This window comes from Podarcis liolepis (assembly GCF_965112155.1).
Source record: "Podarcis liolepis genome assembly, chromosome: 7".
Classification (NCBI taxonomy): Eukaryota; Metazoa; Chordata; class Lepidosauria; order Squamata; family Lacertidae; genus Podarcis; species Podarcis liolepis.
Window position 1 is genome coordinate 41,887,564 of NC_139561.1, and position 20,937 is coordinate 41,908,500.

A 20,937-nucleotide genomic window follows, 5' to 3' on the forward strand; every position below is an offset into this window, starting at 1 on the left:
CTAGTCTGTTTAAAGTGTCACACCCCTGCAGGAATATTGTTGGTCCTTTCCAGAGTTGGTGAGTCTCATTTGACAAGAAGGAACTGAGCCTTTAGTGTCATTGGCCCAGTATTGTAGAATACTCTGCCCATAGAGATGCCTTCTGTTTCAACTTTTAAACACCTGGCTTATGCAGGCTGTTAAGAAGATGTTGTTCCACAATAGTTACCTGATTTCAGATTTTAACTTTTTAATATATATTTTTAAATCGCATTGTTTTTTATGAACAATTGTTGCAAACAGTTCTGGGTTTAAAAAAAAACCAAACAAATTAGTAGTACAGAAATATTTTTATAAATAATAATACCCAAATTTTAAAAACCTGTCCCCAAAACTCTATAGCAGCGGAAGAAAAGAAAGGGAGTTACGGTATTCCTTTAGCATGTCTCCACATATTCTGTGCACTAAAATGCAGATTTCAACCACCACCTCTCTACACCCCCGCCAACCCCACTCCCCCCGGAACACACACAGAGAAAAGCACCACTACCACCCAACAAGCATAATCAGGTGAGACTAAATTTATTTACCCATTTGAAAGCAGACACAAGAGGTTATGAAAGATAGATATTTATTGGCAGGTACCTTTGGTACACAATCACAAAACATTTTAAAACAAGCAATTACAATAAATACTTTGCCTACTATAGATGGAGACATTCAGACTGATCCAAAGCACTGTGTCTGTTCTCAGGGGTGCATAGTCACACATTTTTGAGTGCAAGTTTCCCTGCTCACTTCTGCCCTTAGTGGACAAGACTTTGCACAAGGTAGGAGCTCCATGTGGGTGTTCCATCATGCACGTGGTAGCACAGGATCAAAGCAATCACTTTGGTTTTAAGCTGACAGCAAAATGCGCATAATGCCCTTTTCAAACAATGAACAATGCATGACTGCTTTCTCTCTCTCTCTCTCTCTCTCTCTCTCTCTCTCTCACACACACACACACACACACACACAGACACAAGCAGGCTGGGTCTGTATTAATGATAGCTTATACACACTCCTAACCTGTACATACACTGAACACATGCTTTAGCACACATGAATGTTGTCCCTCAATGATCTTTGGATTTTAACCATTGTAGTTTTTGCAATACTCTAAAGTGTTTCCCCCCTGGGATTACTGCGCATTCCTCTTCCCCATTTACAATGCAGGGGCGGGGGGAGGTCACAACTACCACCTCCAAATCAGCTTTCTCAGGAGCTTGCTCAGAGCGAGGCATGCAACTCTCTAGAAAAGCAGCAATTAACTCCTGCTCCTCTCCCCCTCCCAGTGATTGTGTCACACCCCTGATGTACCAAGAAGTAACACAGAGATTTACCCCCTTCCTCCTGCTGCAACCATGGCATAAACACGGAGATTGCTCAATCCACACAGCCATGTGCACAAATGAGTTGCAGTGCTCACCCATTAACCTCTTGGCACACACGAAACTGCTCCCTCCACTGGATGGGAGAGCTGTGTGCATGCAATCACAAGGGATCTCTGAAGCGCATGTGTGCTAATAGCTCCTTAAGAGCCCAGGCTGATGTAGCTCTATAATAAGATATTTACACAGCTTCTGATTCTGGGACCCTTCAGCTGGTCCTCATTGATGCATATCCTACTGGATCCCCACCAGCACCACCCTCCTATGGACCCACTCGTCTATGCTTTTCCTATTAACATAGATATATACAGCAGCATCCTCCAAAACCAAGAACCAAGAGCCAAGAACATATTGCTGCTCTTCTTCTTAAAGGTGGAGAACCTCAGGCCCAGGGACCTCTGGACCTCTCTGTCTTGCCCTTGGGACTCTCTCTAGGCCACACACTCCTCTCCATGCCTTCCAGCTGTTAAGCCTTGCTGGAGTTTGTCCTAGAATGGTAGCAATGCCTCTCTCCTACTTGCTTGGCTGGAGGAATGGCTCATAGAAACTGAACAGAGTCACATTCACTGCCTCAGCTACCGCTGTCATGTGACACCCCCAGGAGGGAATGTGGCGCTCAGACTGAATAAACTTCCCCAACTCTGCTCTGAAGCATCTATCACTTGCCCTTTTGAGCTAGGGTACTGGTCTCATGCTGGCCACATGACCCGGAAGCTGTATGCCGGCTCCCTCAGCCAATAAAGCGAGATGAGCGCCACAACCCCAGAGTCGGTCACGACTGGGCCTAATGGTCAAGGGTCCCTTTACCTTTACCTTACTGGTCTCACCAAGTAGAGCTGTTCACATTTCGCTCTTGGGATATTTTGTTTACTGAGAAACACTTCATAGTTAACATAGCTTAAGGGGGTGGGGTACATGTTACTATTTAAGAATTAAAAAAAATCAGGAAGAACCACAGCTCAGTTTTAGAGCATCTGCTTTGTATGCAAAAGCTTCCAGATTCAATCCCCCATCATCTCCAGGCAGGGCTGGAAGAAGACCTCCTGTCAGGAGATCTGCTGCCAGTCAGTGTAGACAATACTGAGTTAGATGGACCCGTGGTCTGACTCTGACTCCATATAAGACAAGTTTCATATGTTCAGCATTCTGTTTAGTTCTTAAATGACTTAGCATTTTAATCTACCCTCCCCCTCCACCACAAAAAACAGCTACGCAATACGAGCTAAAATAAAACTTTACAGGAATATATTACATAGATGCAAAAATGTATAGCTAGGTGTGGTTTCTTAATAGCAAAGGTAAGAAGCCACTTGGTCAACAAAGTCATCACAGAATTCTTACCGGGATATATTGAAAATATAAAGAGAGCAAAGCAGCCACAAGACAGCTAAAGATGGGCGTCTTGGGAGCAGGGGAGCAGACCTAGGTTCACACATGCATATTCATCACTTGATGACTGCGACATTAAGGAATTACTTGCACATGGGAACAGAGGCGGAGCTAGCTTCTCCAGCACCTGGAGCAGCGCACACGTTGTGCACTCAGGGGCAGGGCTAGCCGCCCGCAGGGGTGGGGTGAGCGTCCTAGGGCGGCAGTGCCCACAGCAAGCGGTGAGCATCCCAGGGGGGCGGGGCAGTGATGTCACACACCCCTCAGGGATGACACCTGGGGTGGACCGCACCCACCACACACCCCTTCCTCCGCCAGTGCATGGGAATAAGCTATTGGAGATCACCACCAATAACATTTTCACATCACCCCTAGACTTTTCGGTGGACTCTGCTCACATGCTTAGCTGCCAGTGATTGAGTGCACAGAAATCAGATGACTTGACATGCACATGTGAATCAGCCCCTTTGAGTCCCTTTCTGCAAAGCTCATATAAGCCCATCTCTGCAGCTGAAGTGTCTCTCATTCACTGGGGCTTGCAGTGTGTGTGTGTGTGTGTGTGTGTGTGTGTGTGTGTGTGTCAATTATCTATCTATCATCTATCATCTATCATCTATCATCTATCATCTATCATCTATCATCTATCATCTATCATCTATCAATCTATCAATCTATCATTTATCAATCATCTTTATCTATCATCTATCCATCTATATTGTTCACATTCCAGGTACATTGAACACACACACAGCAGCTCCATCTAGATGCCCAGTACTGAACAACAGAAGGAGATATGTTTCTTGGGGACACTTCCATATTCCCCTAAATGCAGACATTTATACCAAAAGGGGGGGGAGATACAGTGGTTGGAGCTTGCGTCACCCCTCCTCTTCAGGAAACACATTACCCAGACACCAAAACAGCCCTACAGATGTCCCTCTCTGTTCTGAGGCCAATGAATCAACATGGTGTGTGTCTTTTTGGGATCAAAGCTGCTGAATCACAACCTCACTTTTTTCCTTTCAAAAACCAAGCCATCCAGCAATACCCCAGTACTGGTTTTAAAGCTACTTTGGATGTATGTTATAGTGCTGAGAAGCCCAAAGGAATGCTTAATTGTTTCCTTTTTTTATGTCAAATTCCATATGGGGAAACAAGATGTCACAAACTCTCTCTCTCTCTCTCTCTCTCTCTCTCTCTCTCTCTCTCACACACACACACACACACACACACACACATCTACATGTATAAACCCAGAACAATGTTCCCAAAAGGAAAAATTAAATGGATGATGGTGATACAAAAATAGATCTAAATTGAATCCTTAAAAAACAAATGTTTTGCCCAGGATTCTCTCAAACAGTGATTTGCTGGTTTTCTCGGAAAATGGGTCTTTGGTGTGGTCCACAAGAATCCTGGAAATTCCTATATATCTGGTCATAATGCAGCTCCTCGCCTATCGGGTGGATCAAAGAGTTGCTGTCGTTCTTCCCAGCTTCCTCCACCAACTGACGAATATTCAGCTGCTCAATCTAAAGTTGGGAGAAGATCAGAAATCCTTATTTTGAGCAGTGGCACCTTTGAAGGATTGAATGTGCAGCAGAATGGTCCTACTCAATTGTGGATACTATTGTTGTTGTTATTGTTGTTGTTACTATTACTATTACTATCCTGCCCTTCACCATAAGGCCCCAAGGCAGCTTACAACATTAAAACACAACATGACAACAAAATATTAAAAGCAGTTTAAAACAACTCGCAATTACATAAATAAGGCAGGTCCTAAAAATATACACCTCAAGTGTCAAAAGCCCATGCAAAGAAGTGTGCCTTCAGCAATCGCCAGAAAGTGTATAAGGAAGGTGTGAGGTGTACGTCTGTGGGGGGTTCCACAACGTACAGGCTACCACAGGCTGCCTCCTGGACTGCTGCCACCACCCCAAGCCTCTGAGGGCAGAGAACTACCAAGAGGAACCCCTCTGCTGATCTTGGTCTCAAGGTGGTCTGAAGGGAAGGAGGCGGTCTTTCAGGTATTTGGGGCTGGAGTCATTTAGGGCTCTGAACACTAACGAGAGCATCCTGAATTTGGCCAGGGGGGGAAACCGGCAACCAGTGGAATACTACTCTGAGTTAATATTCAGTGCTAGTCCTACTCTACTCTCTTTCTTATAAATATTCTCCTTCTTACAGGATAAACAATTCTGTACACTAAGCCCTCAATTTGTGCTGGGGTTATGTTCCGGGGATTGCACCTAAAGCCAAAATCATGTATAGTCAAAACACATTGGATGCAATGGCAGGTGGGATTGCCAAAGTCTTTTTTTTCTGGATGCCCACTCCCTTTTTAGTTGTTGTTTTTAAAAAAATGCCAAGTACAAAAAGCTGACCATGCACAAGTTAAATGTGCGTAAGTTGCAGGCTTACTGTAGTCTCTTTCTTTTTTTGTTGCAATACTTGATAGAGGAAATACGTGAAAGAGGCAGTCAAATGTGATGTTGTATCTATCTCCCTTGTCTATATGATGATGATTATGTTGAGAAAACCCTCCTTGTGAATACAGGGCTTATCCATCCTTATCCACACCCTTTCCAGGCTGCACTTAAAAGTTTTGTGTCTGAGTGTGGTTTTTTTCCCCAGAAGGTTTTGGTGGGTCTGGAGTGCAAAGAAAAAAGGATGCTTGGACATAGAGCTATGAAGCATAGACCATGCTTGGAAATACTTCTTCCATAAAAGTCCTCTCTCCCCTTTTCCTGGCCTTGCTCGTCTCATGTAGACTTTTAAGCCTTAATGGCAGGGAACATGACACTTCTGTGTTCTCCGTAGACAGGAGCTTAGCGTGCCAATGCTATCAAATAAATGTTTTGGTACACCAAGCCATCTAGGGAGCAGACAGCTCTCTCTGTGAAGGGGCCTACCTCCATAAAGGGAAGGGGAGGGCCACCTCAGGTTCACTTGCCAAACTTAGGGGAACAGAATGCCTTACTGACACCAAAATCAGGCAAGCCTGAGCATAAAGCACATTTTAAAACATTTTCCCCAAAACATGAGGACTAGTATCTTGGTTGCCTGCTTTAAAAACAAAACAGAAAAAAAATGTGCTGCACTTGATTGTTGATGCTACACTGTGGGTGGGAAAGGAGGAACTTCCCTGAATTTAACACTGGGAAGTCACAAGATCGTCTTGCACTATAAATGAGAGAACTCAAGTCAGAGAAGAACTCGGGGGCACAGAGATAATATAAACAACTGACACCAAGACAGACTATAATACTTGCCTCAACTAGGATCAGCTTATAGCGTAAAGGGGTAGCATCTGGAAACTCCTCCCCGAAACATAGAAGAACTTTGCTGTTTGGGAAGCGGCCTTGATTGTTGTAATACTGGTGAAATTCTAGAAGAAGAAAATGGCAAATGTTTTAATTAGAGGCAGAAGTCATTTGTCTCTGTGTCTGGGAGCCCAACTGCAGGTGGGTCTGTAACAAAATGGAGACAGAGGTACTTGGAATGCTGAACAAGGGAATATTATGTGTGCATAATGCTTCTATGACACTCAAGAATACAATTCAGTGAAGGCTATCCTTACTTTTTTCAAAAAAATAATAATCTTGGACAGCATCCAACTAAACAGTTCTGCAATGGAACTTCCCCTCCCTCTTCTCTCCCCACGTGCCCCCTAAATTTGCTCCATATGGTTGGGGAACTCCCAGAACATACTGAGAGGTGCATGGGGAGAAGAATTCTAGGAATCTCAGCTTTTCATTATTATTGTTTAAAAATGAAACAAGTTTCTAGCCCTTAAGAGTGCAAAAAAATATTTTAAGTTTGTGTGTGGCAATGCCTGCTGAAACCTCAAAAGATGGGGGTGAAGAACAGAATACCCAGGACTTAGACGAGATCTTTTTCCCCTCTTCCCCATGGAGAGAAGAGACAAAACAAACTGCAATTCCGTGCAAATTTTGAACCTACACATAACTTATGTAGGGTGCAGAATCACACCTGCATTGGGTGACCTTGGCAAAGCACATTGATCTTAGTTTCAAATTTGAGGGTGCACAATGTCCCTGGGCATAAAATTCTCAAGCACATGGGGGCAAGTGAGAATTGCACCAAGACCTCCCACAGACCTCTGAGGAGGGAGTGGGTGAATCTGTTGATTTCAGTTTCTTTCAGTTTCTAATGTTTCCAGTCTTTGGTTCAGCTTCCCAAATTTCTACATCAGTTCGCAATATTTTTCTTTTAAAAAAAAGTCCCCGTGGAAATTCATTAGTTTATTTTCCTAAACATATATGTTTTTGCAAAGCAATTCTCCTTTACTACAATGCAGTTTTTGTAGGTTATATTTTTACGAACATATGCATTTCTATGCCCATTTTGACCCAGAATAATCGTTTCGGTACATGTGAGTTGGCTGGAGAACCGAAAAGCAAAAATTCGGAGAGGTGTGAATTTTGAAGAGTGGCTGCGTTTCAGTTTGTGTGTTGGTTCAGAAACTGCAAATTAGGTAGGTTCGTCTTTACACACAAAATGAATCGGATTCACCCCCCATCCGTACCTCTGAGAAAGTGGTTGGTGTCAAATATCTTGACCACCTCGTCTCGGTCAAGCTTATTAGGGCGGTCCTTGTAGATCATGGTGTTCCCGCTCCAGAAGACCCGGCCCTGGCTCAGCCTCTTGATGAAAATGCCCTGCCTGTTGGATTGCAGAAGGACACCCCTCTCCAGGTGCCCAAAGAGCTTCTTGGTGATCTGTCTCTGCCGTTCGTTTGGGATCACGTCTGCCGACGGGAACCGCACGTGATCAAAGCTTTCCAAGGCATAAGGCAGGTCTCCAAGGGAGATCCGGCAACCTTCGGGGCGAGAGGTTGTTGTGTTTCCCACCAGCTTCCCGCCATAGTAGAAGCTGATCACCATCTGGGAATAGCCTGTGAAGAGATATGTGGCAATTACCCATCAAGGGGTTGTATGTGGCCAATTTATTTACTTACTTTATATGAAGCATTGTTAATACTGCTCTTCAGCAAGAGAAAATAGCTCCTAAAGTGGCTCAGAAATATCTGTGGTAACACAGTACCTGTCCCCCGGTTTAAAAGATACATCATGAAAGGAAAAGAGGTCTGGAGGGAGAATGAAAACGGCAAACTCAAGCACCTAATTTCAGCTACAAAGTTATAGCGGCTCTGACAGGGACCTGTCACCATGGGCTGCTTTTACTGGGGGCAGGGAAGCAGGAGTTCTTGGTATCTTTAACTCCCCCCCCCTAAAAAAATTAGACTTGGGTTGAAAACGAAATGAAACAAGGGTTAACTGTACCAGATGTTAACTGAGGGAGGAAGCTGAAGAGTCGCCATACCTGAATGAACTGCTTCATAGCCAGTGCACCCACTCATCAGCGGCAAAGCTGTGGGTTTAAAAAAAGAAAAGAAAAGGTACATGTGTTTATTTTATTTACTTCTATAACAAGTGACATCCTGCCCTTCTGGTGTCTGCACACCACTTAGGGCAGCTAACATCTATACAAGCCAACCAAAAAATACATTATTATTTTCTAAATTACATTATAAGCAAAACAGAAACAGCAGCTAAAACAGAGGCATCGGATAAATACTTATTTGCCCACTAAAACCAGTGCCTGCCTAAACAAGATGGCTTATGTATTTATATTTATAAAAGTATTTCTGTAGTACAAAAGGCAGGACAAAAGTGGACCTTGTGAGCCCTTATGGCTAAGAGATTTATGCTTTCAGCCTGGAAGGGTAAATACCCACTGCCTATTAGTGAATGATCTGAGGACCTCACTGTCCTGGCTACATTGGAACATATTTCATATAGACATGAATTTCATGTGGACACCTGAAGGGCTTATATATTTAGCTTCTGCGTCTAACTTAAGATACACATGCTGGTGTTTACTGTATCCATGATGTGAGCGCCTTGACTTTCTGAGAACATAACAGTGCCTTACCAGGACTTGACTGCTGAGTCCACCAGTCGGGTATTGGTGGATTTCTTCCACTCTCCTGAAGCGGTGAAGGGCTTCGTTTAATTGTGCCAAGGTATTCATCCACTGCAGAGGGGGGCTGGAAAGTTTATGGGGGGCGGGGAGAGATAGAAGATGACCATTGAGATGGCAATGTTAACATTAGAAGTACTGTGTATGTAACCCGAAAGCAGTGATGCTCCTGAGAGTTATTCTGCTGCTTCGTATGACAAGATGCCTCCCAAGAGCCCCTCCAAAAATAAAGAGCAATACTTATAAAAACATAGGAGATACAAATACACACACACAAATTCTATGTGTGTCAGAGAGAATTTGACTTTGAGAGAGAGGTGGGGGGGACAGAGAGAGGAAAAGTGTGTGTGTGTGTGTGTGTGTGTGAGAGAGAGAGAGAGAGTGAGAGAGAGAGAGAGAGAGAGAGAGAGAGAGAGAGAGAGAGAGAGAGAGACGCGAACATGGACGTAGCCAGGATTTATGTTGGGGGGACAGACTTTATGTTAGAGGTGAGGAACAAAGCTGTTAGTTTCATTTATTTACTTGATTTAGGGGAGCAACTGCCTCCCTGCCCCCCCCGGCTTGGCTACACGTATGAAGAGAAATGGTCAGTGTGTCCAGTGCTGCTGCTTCTTATCAAGTACTCACATCTTGATAAAAGTGTCATGGATGCCAGCACAAAATGGCAGCAAAACCAGCAGTAAAAAAAAAGGGATGGTACCCCCAGACCACTGACTACTTTCCCCCAAAAGCACTGTGTGTTTCAAAGCACTTAACATTGTTTCAGTAATTTTTAAACCACCCCTAAGGTAGACACACACACAAATCAAATTGCAGCTTGACAGTTGTGAAACTGTGGTTTGCACACAATCCAAATGCCAGATGGGGGAAGGATTTCTTATCCCACAAAGGCTGCATGTTTCCCTGTGCAATAAGTGGATTATCTCCAGGGCCCAATTTCCCCATTACAGCTGAATAACTGCTTTTCTGGCAGTTCTTTACTGTGAGAACATAGGAAGCAGCCTTATACTGAATCAGAGCATCTGTCCACCTAGCTCAACATTGCCTACACTGACTGGCAGCGACTCCCCAGAATTTCCAGCCCTATCTGGGGGGTCCTGGGAGCTGAACCTGAAAGCTTCTTTACGTGCATTACAGATGCTCTGCCGCTGAGTTAAAGCCCTTCCTTACTTCTGCATCACTACATAAGCAAAGAAGAAGAAGGGCCAAACTGTGTTTTAAAGGTGGCTTCCAAATTCTGGCCTTGTTTGGAATCCATTAACCATAGTTCCCATTTCATGCTTAATAGGATGCTATAGCTACCCAATATGTGCACATTTCAATCTGCAGAGCTTGCACTTTTATAAGTGCCACATAATGTTTGATCTGCACTGGCAAGAAATCAATATTGTAATATGGCAGCAGCTATTCCTAGGAACTCCCAGCCTCTTGATATTAGGAAAGGCCCTTTATTCTCCTACTTTCTTTGCCTGCTAAGGCTTTTTTGTTTAGGCAAGCCTACAAAGACATTTTATTTTATTATGTGTATTTGTTTTGAAAACTGTTCCTTTTGTCTATATTCTTATTACTTCATCCACCATGTTTTTAATGTATTTATTTGCTATTTTTTTAAAAAATGAATATTTTATTAACTTATTGATGTAAACAGCTTACAGGTTTGTTTGTTTTTATTTAAACAATATATGAAGCTTTCTAAAGAAATAAAAGAAATGAAAATTTGAAATGGTACAGTAAATTTTGTTCTGGGTGGAGTGAAAGGGGATGGAATGAAGGGAATTTAACACCATCATCCCAGTCCCGCTATGGCACTACACATAAGCCCTCCTCAGCCATAGAGCCTGGACACTCAAGGGCAAAGGTGTGCATGGAATGAGCATGTGTGGAGAAGGATAGAGGAGAAATTCGATTCATTTCACATTTAAATGTGAACTTACAAAATCTGCACTTTCCAAAGCAATACATTAACTGCAGCACCACCATCCTTTGAAATTCACACTTTTTGTAATGCCAACTAATGCATACAAAAATACATATACTGTACATGTGACCCTTCAAAAAAAAGAAAGTCTGAAGAAATAAAGTGATATATTAGCATGTGCAAAGGGGGTGTTAATTACCTCTTTCATCAAGTCATCTATTGCAGAAGCACTGCACTCCATTTCCGTTACTTCACTCAAGCTGCACCCATTCCCCATCCCCATTTTGCCTGGGAAGAAACACAGTTTGAATACCATTACAAACTATTCTAAAAGAGTGGCAACTTTGGCATGTAGTTTAGCCCTCTGCAAGAGGGTTTTAGGTACTTCCATAAGGGCCATCCAACTTTCCACCCCAAATAATCTGAAAACTGTTTGACGATACCCTGCGATCCAGGTTGTTTGCATGCCAAGGCCCCCATGTCTCGTAGTCCCCTAGTGGCTAATAAACACACAGACACAAGTATTTAGGTTTATGGGTTCCAAAAAGCCACAACTTTATTGGTTACAGATGTGAGCAGTTTGGCTTAGGCATTGGGTGAAGCCAGGCTATATCTCAACTCCCACCCATCTGCAGGGAGTCCAACTAAGGGCAAACCACCAATAGGGAGAGCCCTATGACTTACGTCAGGCATAAGCAAACTCAGCCCTCCAGATGTTTTGGGACTACAACTCCCACTGACCACTGGTCCTGTTAGCTAGGGGTGATGAGAGTTGTAGTCCCAAAACATCTGGAGGGGCAAGTTTGCCTATGCCTGACTTACGTCAAATAGGGGCAACCCTAGGGGTCCCCACTGGGGTCATGGCATGGCCCTAGCCCACGTCCGGGCATCAGACAGGATCCACACCTGCGGATCCCTTTAACAGGATACCCTTAATGAGGAGAGGCAGGCAGAGGCTACAACCTCTCCTCCATCCAAACAAAGGCTTACCCAATGCCTAACCTCACAAAGTTTTGACGATTGCCACAAGGTAGGCGAAAACCAACTTGCCAAGTGGGAAAAAATCCTATCCAGCCCCAACAATATGGTGGCCGACATTTGTCCATAGCTAGGTCGTGTCAGAGCAAAGCATGAAAAGAGGGCGGGTGGGTTGGGAGATCTGGTAAAAAGGTGAGGGGGTGCAGCCGTGCCACGTTTTAATTTCCCACGACCACGTCCCTCTACTGGCACTGATTGGCCAGCGGGGCCACACTGGGCCAGTGACATGGCCGGATCGGCACAAGGGGGCAACAACTCCCCGTCCTCATGCCAGATCACTGCAAGGGCCCGGATGCCTGGCCACAATACTGCCCACTGAAAAAAGGTGAGTGGACTTAGTAAACAGTGGACAGTTTTCCAGAAAAACTGCAAGCCGTTTGCATGAGCATTAAGCCTTGCAGCCTTATGGGGGGTGATTTCTTGACAGCTCAATTCTGTATGCTTGAAAAGTCACCACACACCAAAAACCACAGATAAAAATAAAACAGAGCGAGGCTCGTGTAATACCGGACATTTCAAAGACAGACGTTCTGTGTTCTGTTACTGTAACCACAAATGCACAGCTCTGCTTTACTCCGGCAAAGGGCAAATGCAGAGAGTTGTTGCTTTGTATCCTTGACATCTGGGGCTTTGCAAACCGAGCACTGGGGTGTAGGTGCTGAGGCTGACAATAAAAGGTGCCGTAAACCCTTTCTCACAGCGCCTTTGACACTGGGATTTGATACGAATGGAGACTTCGCGGAATGCAAGACACATAGTAATGTGGTGTGGTTTTCAAAGAAAGCTGCATCAGTCAAGGTAGTGGGGGACGCCATCAGAGGAAAAAAGCACCTTGATGAATTTCTTTTACTTGTGTGTAAATCAAATCCTAATGTGCAGCAAGCTCCATCTCCCATTCTCTCAAAGAGAAGCTCCCTTGTACTTTGGGGGTACAGAACCTGCTTTGCATACAGAAGGTCACAGGTTCAATCTCTGACATCTCCAAGTAGGACTGGGAATGTAATTTCTGAAACCCTGGAGAGCCTCTGCCAATCAGTGTAGACAACACTGAGCTAGATGGACTCAGCATAAGGCAGCTTCTCCCATGTTCCTATGCATGGTTCTTGGATATCACCTGGACAGAATAACTGATGAATGACCAGCTGTCATGGCAACTGCAGGACATTACACATAAGGACTGGTGGTTAATGTGTGTTCAAGGGGGAGCACGATCATGCACACTAGCTGCACCACATGCATGCATTCATAACTTCCAAGAGAGCCTACATGTGAACAGACTCTGCATTCAACTGGGAACCAGTAAATAGACACAGTCTGCATCCCTACATGCAAACAGTTCGTGCACATGCAGATTCTACTGCAGGTTATGGCATACATGCAAAGGGGGGCAGCAGCGGACACAATCCTATGGTGCATTCAACTCACAATCAGTCTTTCACTTCAGTTTCAAAGTGGTTTGCAACTTTTGAATTCAGGTAGATAATATTTCCGTTTGCAAATCTCTACGATGAAGATGATTAAGTAACTATAGAATCAGGAGAAGAAATTGATTTATTAGGAAATTTACATCTCCGTTTTCTTTATAAAATAAATATAGTTTTAAAACACAAAAAATGTTTTCACACTGTATTTCCTCCCAAAATTCATTTTCTCCGGAAGAACAGCCCCTCAGTTTGTTTAAAACATATAGATATTTGGGGCTTGCTGTACAATAGATACGAAGAAACTTTGTATGTGTCTTTAAACAAATCATCTCTTGCCTGTGGTCTGAAGCAGAATCTACTGTGAGCTACACCATGAGATCCTGCTTGGTTCCGTTACACTTACATTTCTGTTCTTCCTCTGGAACAATGCGGTAGACCTTATATGGCTCTGAGATGTCCAGTTGTGACCTGTCCGTCACTTCCTCAAAGTCGGGGCTCTTATTCAAGGCACAGCGTAACCTTGTCTTCCATGTGGCTGGTTCAGCTTTATCACCTTCCTTGAATTTCCCTTTGAAGACTGCCCAAGCCTAGAGGATAAGCAGGAAAGTTTCTCACAAAGAGGTACCACTGCTTTCTGAGGTTCCAAATGGAGGGGGGGGGGGAATCAGACTTTCACTGAGAACAATCTCTAAGCAAGACCATCCCTGCCATTCAAGTGCCTCAATGGGCATTCCAGTTTGTTCTTACTGATTTTTATTATTTTGAGCATTTTTTAAACTGGCTATTTCATTACAATTCAAACTGTACATTGTAATATTTGTTTTAAATAAAACAAGAGTATTTTCATAGTAATGTAAAATGCCTTGGGAAAGCTATAGTTTGAAGAGAAGCGTAAAAATAATTACCTGAAATAAATGAAGCTTCAGTAAAGTGTAGTAAGAAGCTGTTTTTATTAGGTGGTTTTTAAAAGAAACTTAAGACTACAAAAACTACAGGGAATAAGCCATGGAAGGGCAACCAAAGTGACCAAGAGGCTTGGACAACTTCAAAATGATAGTTTTTAGTTCATAGTAGGGGCGGGACATGATATAAGTGCATAAAATTATGCATGTTTTGGCGAAAGTGTTTCCCTCTCTCATAATATTAGAACCCAGAGTCATCCATTAAGCTGAATACAGGAAGACAACAGGAAGGACTTCTTCACATATGACACAATTTGCTCCTACTAAAGGTAGTGATGGACCACCACCATGGATGGCTTTAAAGGGGGATTTGACCAACTCACAAAGGATAAAGTTATCCATGGCTACTGGCCATAATGGCTATCTAGTCCAAACCCTGAAATGCAGGAATCTCAACTAATGCATCTATGACAGGTGGCCATTTAACCTCTGCTTAAAAGCCTCCAATGAAGGAGAGCCCACCACCACCTTCTGAGGAAGCCCTTTCCACTGTCAAATAGATTTTACCATCAGAAAGTTCTCTCTGCAGTTTAGTTGGAATCTCCTGTTTGGTCTGGGTCCTACACTCTGGAGCAGGAGAAAACAAGATTGCTCCATCTGCCATGTGAAAGCCCTTTAGATATTTGAAAATGGCTATCATACCCTCAGGATTCCTTCCAATTCTACAATCCTATGAGTTCATGTCAGAAGCACCATGTTACTGAGTAACAGTTGCTGGGAATCACAAGTGGGGAGAGTGCTGCTGTACTTGTGGGCTTCGGTTTGCCCTGGGAGAACAGGATGCTAGACAGAATGGGCCTATGGTCTGATCCAACTGAGCTCTTCTTGTGTTCCTAATATAGAGGACAAGCCCATGCGGACTTCAGATTGTGAAAATGCACCCTCAAAAAGACTTACTGAAACCTCAAGAGTTGTGACTTGAAAAGTTGTTGTTCGCTTTTATAAAGGTATAGAAAGTTTCAACTACTAAGGAACTCAGGAAAATAAACAGATTTGACATTTGCAACATTGATGTAAGGCATATTCTTCATACCTTGAATATGGATGCATCCACCTCCTGGTTGTAATCCTGCTTCCCTGCGTGTTTCCATGGGATACGGAACATGGTTTTCTCATCATTCTCCCAGATCAGGCCAGAATACATCCCGCTATCAATTTGTTCAATCAGCCATTGCCTGAGCCGTCTTCCACCGTTTCGATCGCACATCCTGAATGGAAGCATTTGAATAGCTTTTATTAGGAGCCTCTCCAGTCAATTAGTCAATCTAACCATGACTAACCATCTGCATCCAACATGGCCAGATGTTCAGCACACACACCCCATCCCATCCTATGCACATTTACTCAGAAGTAAGCCTGAATGATTTCAGTAGAGCTTTTCTTCAGATAACAGTGCATAGGATCACGTCCTAAAACAGTGATACAGTTGCAAGTCTGAGAACTAAGAAGGTACTTGACTGAGGAAGTAATCAGGTTGCAAACCAGAGAATGAAAGGGAGAGTCTGGGGGCTGTAACACAATGCTAGCTTAATGTAAAGCACAAGTAATTAAAATAATGCTGGATTTGCTCATTTAAATGTTGATTCTGCCCTTCCTAGAGACTCTGAGCAGAGTGACAATATTTTAAACAGGAAAACAGTGTGAAGCAAACAATTGTAAAATTTAAGACAAAGACAATACACTCCCCCCCCCAAAAAAAATATTGTTCAGCCCAAGTTGAGTTTGGCCATACTTAGTAAACATGAGATCTAAATCCCCACTAGTTTATCAGAAGGCACCAAATTCAAGCTCTGAATAGGTCTTCAATAGAACAATGTTCATCTACAGATATCAAACAACTGATATCTACACCCATCCTTACATGTGGTATGTGGATAGGAGCATGGGAAGCTGCCTTATGCTGTGTAGCTCAGTATTGCTTGTTCAGTGCTGACTGGCAGCAGCAACAGGAGTCTTCGCCATTCCCAATCCTACCTGGAGATCCTGGGGACTGAACCTGAGACCTTCTGCATGCAAAGAAGATGCTCTGCCACTGAGCTATTCCCCACCCCTTGGCACACAGATTCCCAAAGAGGAAACAGTGTTAATTTGCAGCAAAACAAACTAAGGCAAGGATAGTCAACATGGCACTCTCCTGATATTGTTAGACTCCAACTCCCATCAGCCCCAGCCATTACAGCCAATGGTCAGAAATTATGGGAGTTGGAGTCCAACAACATCTGAAGGCACCACATTGGCTATTCTTCAACTAACATTTTATGGGCCAACCTGGATCAGAAGAATGTCCCCTTTAATCCGGCAATATGTTTCCAACACTAGTCAGTCCGTAAACTCAACATGCAGGACATTAAAGGAGACAGAATAATATATGTAATAAACTGCTTTGGGCCAAAAGTCAGAAACATGATGTTGCCCTTTATGGACCAAAGGAGCTAAGCCTTCAGAAGATCTCCTATGATTTCAAAAATAGCTTAAAATGGGCAGGGGAGCAAAATCGAGGCCATTGTGCTGCATGAAGACATTCAATTCTTTCCTCATATCAAGTTCCTGACCTAGATTGCTCGTCCACCCAAAGAAGCCACCTGATGCCCCATGGTGGGAAACATACAGTACAGTACACACAAACAGAGAGAACCAGGGACAAAAAAGGCAGCTGCAATTTGATAAAACTCTTCATCCAAGAAAATCATAAAATCAGGGGATTTTAGAGCTAGAAGGCCCCTGAAGGTCATCAAGTCCAATCCACAGCTCAGTGTAATAATCTACAGCATTCCTGAAAGATGCCCATCCAGCCTCTGCTTAAATACCTGCAGCAAAAGAGGCAGCATTTTCCACTATTGGAAAAATCTTACCATTAGAAAATTTCTCCTAGCTGAAACCTGCTTGCCTACCATTTCCACCCATGGGATCTAGAACAGGTTTGTTCCATCTTCTGTAGTCAACTGTCAGCTCTCCCCTTAGCTTACCTCCTCCAGGTAACATGGCCAACTCTTTCAACCATCCCTCACAGGGTTTGCGGTCCAAACCCCATCACCATCCTAGTTGCCTTCCTCTGGACGTGCTCTAGCCCGGGGGGGAACTATATTGGGGACTGCAACTCCCATAATCCCTAACTACTGCCTATGCTGTTTGGGTCTGATGGGAGTTGTAGTCCTCAGTATCTGGAAGGCAGCTCATTGGCTGTCCCTGCTCTAGCATTTGACACGGCTAGACCTTAGGAACTGTTCCAAGTAGTGTGCAGTTGTTTTGTAATCAACAAGAAATTAAACCTTTCCTTTGATAAATAATTTACACAAAAATGATTTGAGACCAAATCTCCAGCTAATTTATTATCATTGGAAACAGGCTGCATACAGAGCTAGATACATACAGTGGCGTCGCGTGGGTTGTCAGCACCCGGGGCAAGGCAAGTAATTTGCGCCCCCTAACCCGTGGATTTGCGCCCCCTAACCCTAACCCCCAGATGTTGCGCCCAGTGTGGCTGGCCCCCCCTGCACCCCCCACGCTACGCCACTGGATACATAGAAAGGCAGACCAGTAGAATCTGAGCACTAAAAAGAGAGGTGAAAAAGTCAAGCAATGCAAGTTCCAATTAGCAAAGTTGTGTCACGGAGACGCCCCCAGATGACTGTCTTGTCAGAAGGGAACTCACTTAATTGTGCAATGTAATCCTATGCTTACCTACTCAGTTCAATGGGATTTACTCCAAAGTAAGTATGCATAGCATTGCAGAGTTGGAAGAGGCCGCAAGGATCATCTAGTCCAACCCTCTGCAATGCAGGATCTTTAGCCAATGGCCCTGATATTAAGTCTTACGCTCCACCAGTTGAGCTACTCTTCCTGTAAATACACAGCATTGCAGCTGTAATCTTGAGTTATTTGCAAGAGATGGGAAACACGAAGGCCGAAGGCTAGTGTCTGTAAACAAGGATTCCATTTCAAGTCATTATTTGCATTTTTTAAATGCAAGCCACTCGGAAACCTTTTAGGTAACAAGTGACTAAAATGTCTAATAAATCATGAATGTCTCATTCTAATTATTATTAATTTTCTAGCCTTCTAGCTCACTACTGTCTACACTAACTGGCTACAGCTCTACAGGCTTTAGGGTTTCAAGCAGGGAGTCTTTCCTAGCCCTACCTGGAGATGGGAGGGGTTGAAGATGGAACCTTTTGCATGCATACTAGTACCTGCTACACCACTTGTCTGAACTTGAAGGGCTCGTCTTCTGCAATTACTGCCTACTTCACATAGCCACACTTAATTGTAAACCAAGACACCACACCGAAAATTCATTTTAGAATCTGAAATTTTGAATGTTTCTTCCAGAAAAGAAGAGGTACATATACTAAGTCAAACAAGGAGGAATTACTCTGTATGATCATTTTGCTTTTAAACCAACTAAGAAGAACTACTATAATCATTGTATTACTCATTGTACATGTTACTGGACAATCTTTTATATAGGCACATTTTGGTAGATGAAACATGTTACACTTTTTAGAATTCTTATTTGTTTATTTTTTCCCCCATTTTATACAATCCAAGGCTACTTATGCACTCCTTTGCACACTTGCATGGGAATCAGAAGCCCATACAGTGGGTTCAACAATAGGCTTAATACAGAAAAGGGGTGTCCCAAGTTTATTTACTTGTTTTATTTAACAAGATTTATATACTGCTTCATCTGGGAAACCTCTAAGTAATTTACATAAAATAATATAAAATATTCATAAGAATATACTGATAAAATCAATGGACCTTAAAAAAATAGACATAATAATCAAAATATAGATAAAACCAACAGTTTTTAAAACATACATGATAAAATTACATGTCTTAGTAGGCTTACAAACAAGGTTTTCTAGCAGGCATCAGAAAAAGTACAGCAAAGGCGACTTCCTAATATTGATAAGAATCAAGTTATTTGTGATGTGTTTTGCATAGGGTTAGAAAGGTGTGAATCTGTTCTGAATTTCCAGTACAGAACGTGGTTTTTTTAAAAACCCATGATTGACACAATTTCTCTTAAATTCCACTCAAAACACAGTGGTACAATATAAACACACAACACAGAGAGGTGAGAGACTTACAATCCTATCCATCCTTTCTCAGAAGCAACAGCACAATGCTAAGTAAATTTACTCAGGAGTAAGTTCAATGACATTTACTGCCGGGAGAGTGGCTTCAGCCAACTGACTTTATTCTGTCCTGAGACTTCTCTCTTAATCTAGATGGCAGTCAACAAAACTCCACAAAGTTCTCATACATAGATTTATTGAAGATCAAAGGCACATGCAGAAATATGTACTCACATTCCAATAGGCTGTTCTTTGACTTGCTACCAAATAAACGTGCATTGAATTAAATAATACATATTATTCAGAGCTAGATTATTAATAGCAAAACTAATAATAAGGATAATTCAATTCTAAGTTGGTAAGAATAAGAAATATGAAAAAATAAGGAAGCATGCAAAAATAAACCCGTTTCACAAGGAGGCAAATATTTATTGTGATCATTTCATTTATATCCCGCCCTTCCTCCCGAAAGAGCTCAGGGCGGCAAAGGGATCCACAGTTTAAGAACAAAAATCTTCAGGTCTGGCAAGGTCTAATAGCTAAGCAAAAATTTGTGCCCCTTATTAGTAGTCTGGAAGCCCCAAGGCTAAATTGCTATTTTCGCTTTGCAAGAAAAAAAAGTTAGCCGGCAACTCCAGCAAAAGAAAAGTACGCCTGGACACACAAAGCACTAACCTCCACATCTGTGCCGGTTGCTGATCTTTATCTACGCTAGATACCAGGTCATGGAAGATGAAACAGAAGCTCGCCCTGCCAATATATATGTATATCTATTTCTATTAGAGCCTGGAGCATATGCAGTTTCCTCCCTCCGGAGGGGGGGTGTCTCTGAGCCAATGGGAAGAAAGAAGGAGGCGAACTGGCCAATCAGGAGGGGCCAGTGCAGCGTTCCTTCTTCTCACTACATTCTTTTCCGAGAAATCGGCAGTCTCTCTCGCTCTCGCTCTCTCGGGAGTCCGTTCGAGAGTACCAGTCCAAAGTTCCATCCCCGCGTCAACATTCGACTCCCAAGTCAACGTTCCATTGTCCCCCTGTCCTTTCACTTTCTTTGCTCCGCCCGCGCGCCTCTTAATTCTGACTCCTCTAAAAATCCCCCTGCGCCCACGTGTCGAAAGTTTTGGGGCAGGCTGGATTTCCTGACACCCTGTGCGCACTCTTTAGTTTTCCTAGTCCCGGATTTGTTTGTTCGTTCGTTTGCTGTTTGTTTTTAAAGATTTTGATAGTGGCATCCCTAGCCCCCGCCTCCGCGCTCACCTTTGTTTCTGTAGCCTTCTCATTGATTTAAAATGATAGTATTTTTAAGAAAGCTGTTGGACTGATTCGATGCATAATCTAGTTAGATTCTAGCAGCTGCTGAGCCTTGATGAAGGACTAACTTGCCAAGAGAGGCAAGGGGAGGTTTTGGCTGAGCCTTCAGGAGGTGGAGAGGGGGAATTTCCATAGGAAGGCCAAGTTTTCTTTGGAAGCTGGAGTCTGGGAAATCCCGAACATCAGATAGAAGAAGAAGAGTTTGGATTTGATATCCCACTTTATCACTACCCTAGGGAGTCTCAAAGCGGCTAACATTCTCCTTTCCCTTCCTCCTCCACAACAAACACTCTGTGAGGTGAGTGGGGCTGAGAGACTTCAAAGAAGTGTGACTGGCCCAAGGTCACCCAGCAGCTGCATGTGGAGAAGTGGAGACGCGAACCCAGTTCCCCAGAT

General features: G+C 43.3%; 1 protein-coding gene across 2 annotated transcripts; it reads right to left on the bottom strand.

Moving 5' to 3' along the window:
• Positions 1–593: 593 nt before the first annotated feature.
• Positions 594–20,541, bottom strand: IRF8 (interferon regulatory factor 8). 2 transcript variants are annotated; one of them, XM_083513750.1, is made up of 9 exons: positions 19,909–20,541; positions 15,186–15,360; positions 13,594–13,777; positions 10,928–11,016; positions 8,763–8,877; positions 8,151–8,198; positions 7,354–7,722; positions 6,077–6,192; positions 594–4,333 (listed from the first exon to the last, which is right to left on the bottom strand). In XM_083513750.1, exons 1-9 carry the CDS (start codon positions 19,914–19,916, stop codon positions 4,157–4,159), a joined length of 1,281 nt encoding a protein of 426 aa, XP_083369876.1. In that variant the 5' UTR covers positions 19,917–20,541; the 3' UTR covers positions 594–4,156. The 2 variants fall into 2 exon arrangements, with proteins under 2 accessions (XP_083369876.1, XP_083369875.1); XM_083513749.1 differs by lacking the exon at positions 19,909–20,541 and adding an exon at positions 17,834–18,099.
• Positions 20,542–20,937: the final 396 nt, after the last annotated feature.

Excerpts from the sequence above, each read along its gene's own strand:
- IRF8 (XM_083513749.1), bottom strand. The coding sequence starts at position 17,874 with ATGCATACTTACTTTGGAGTAAATCCCATTGAACTGAGTAG. Across the intron at positions 13,778-15,185 it reads TGGATGCATCCATATTCAAG|GCTTGGGCAGTCTTCAAAGG; the intron begins GTATGAAGAATA and ends CTTATCCTCTAG. Across the intron at positions 7,723-8,150 it reads CTATGAAGCAGTTCATTCAG|GCTATTCCCAGATGGTGATC; the intron begins GTATGGCGACTC and ends ATCTCTTCACAG.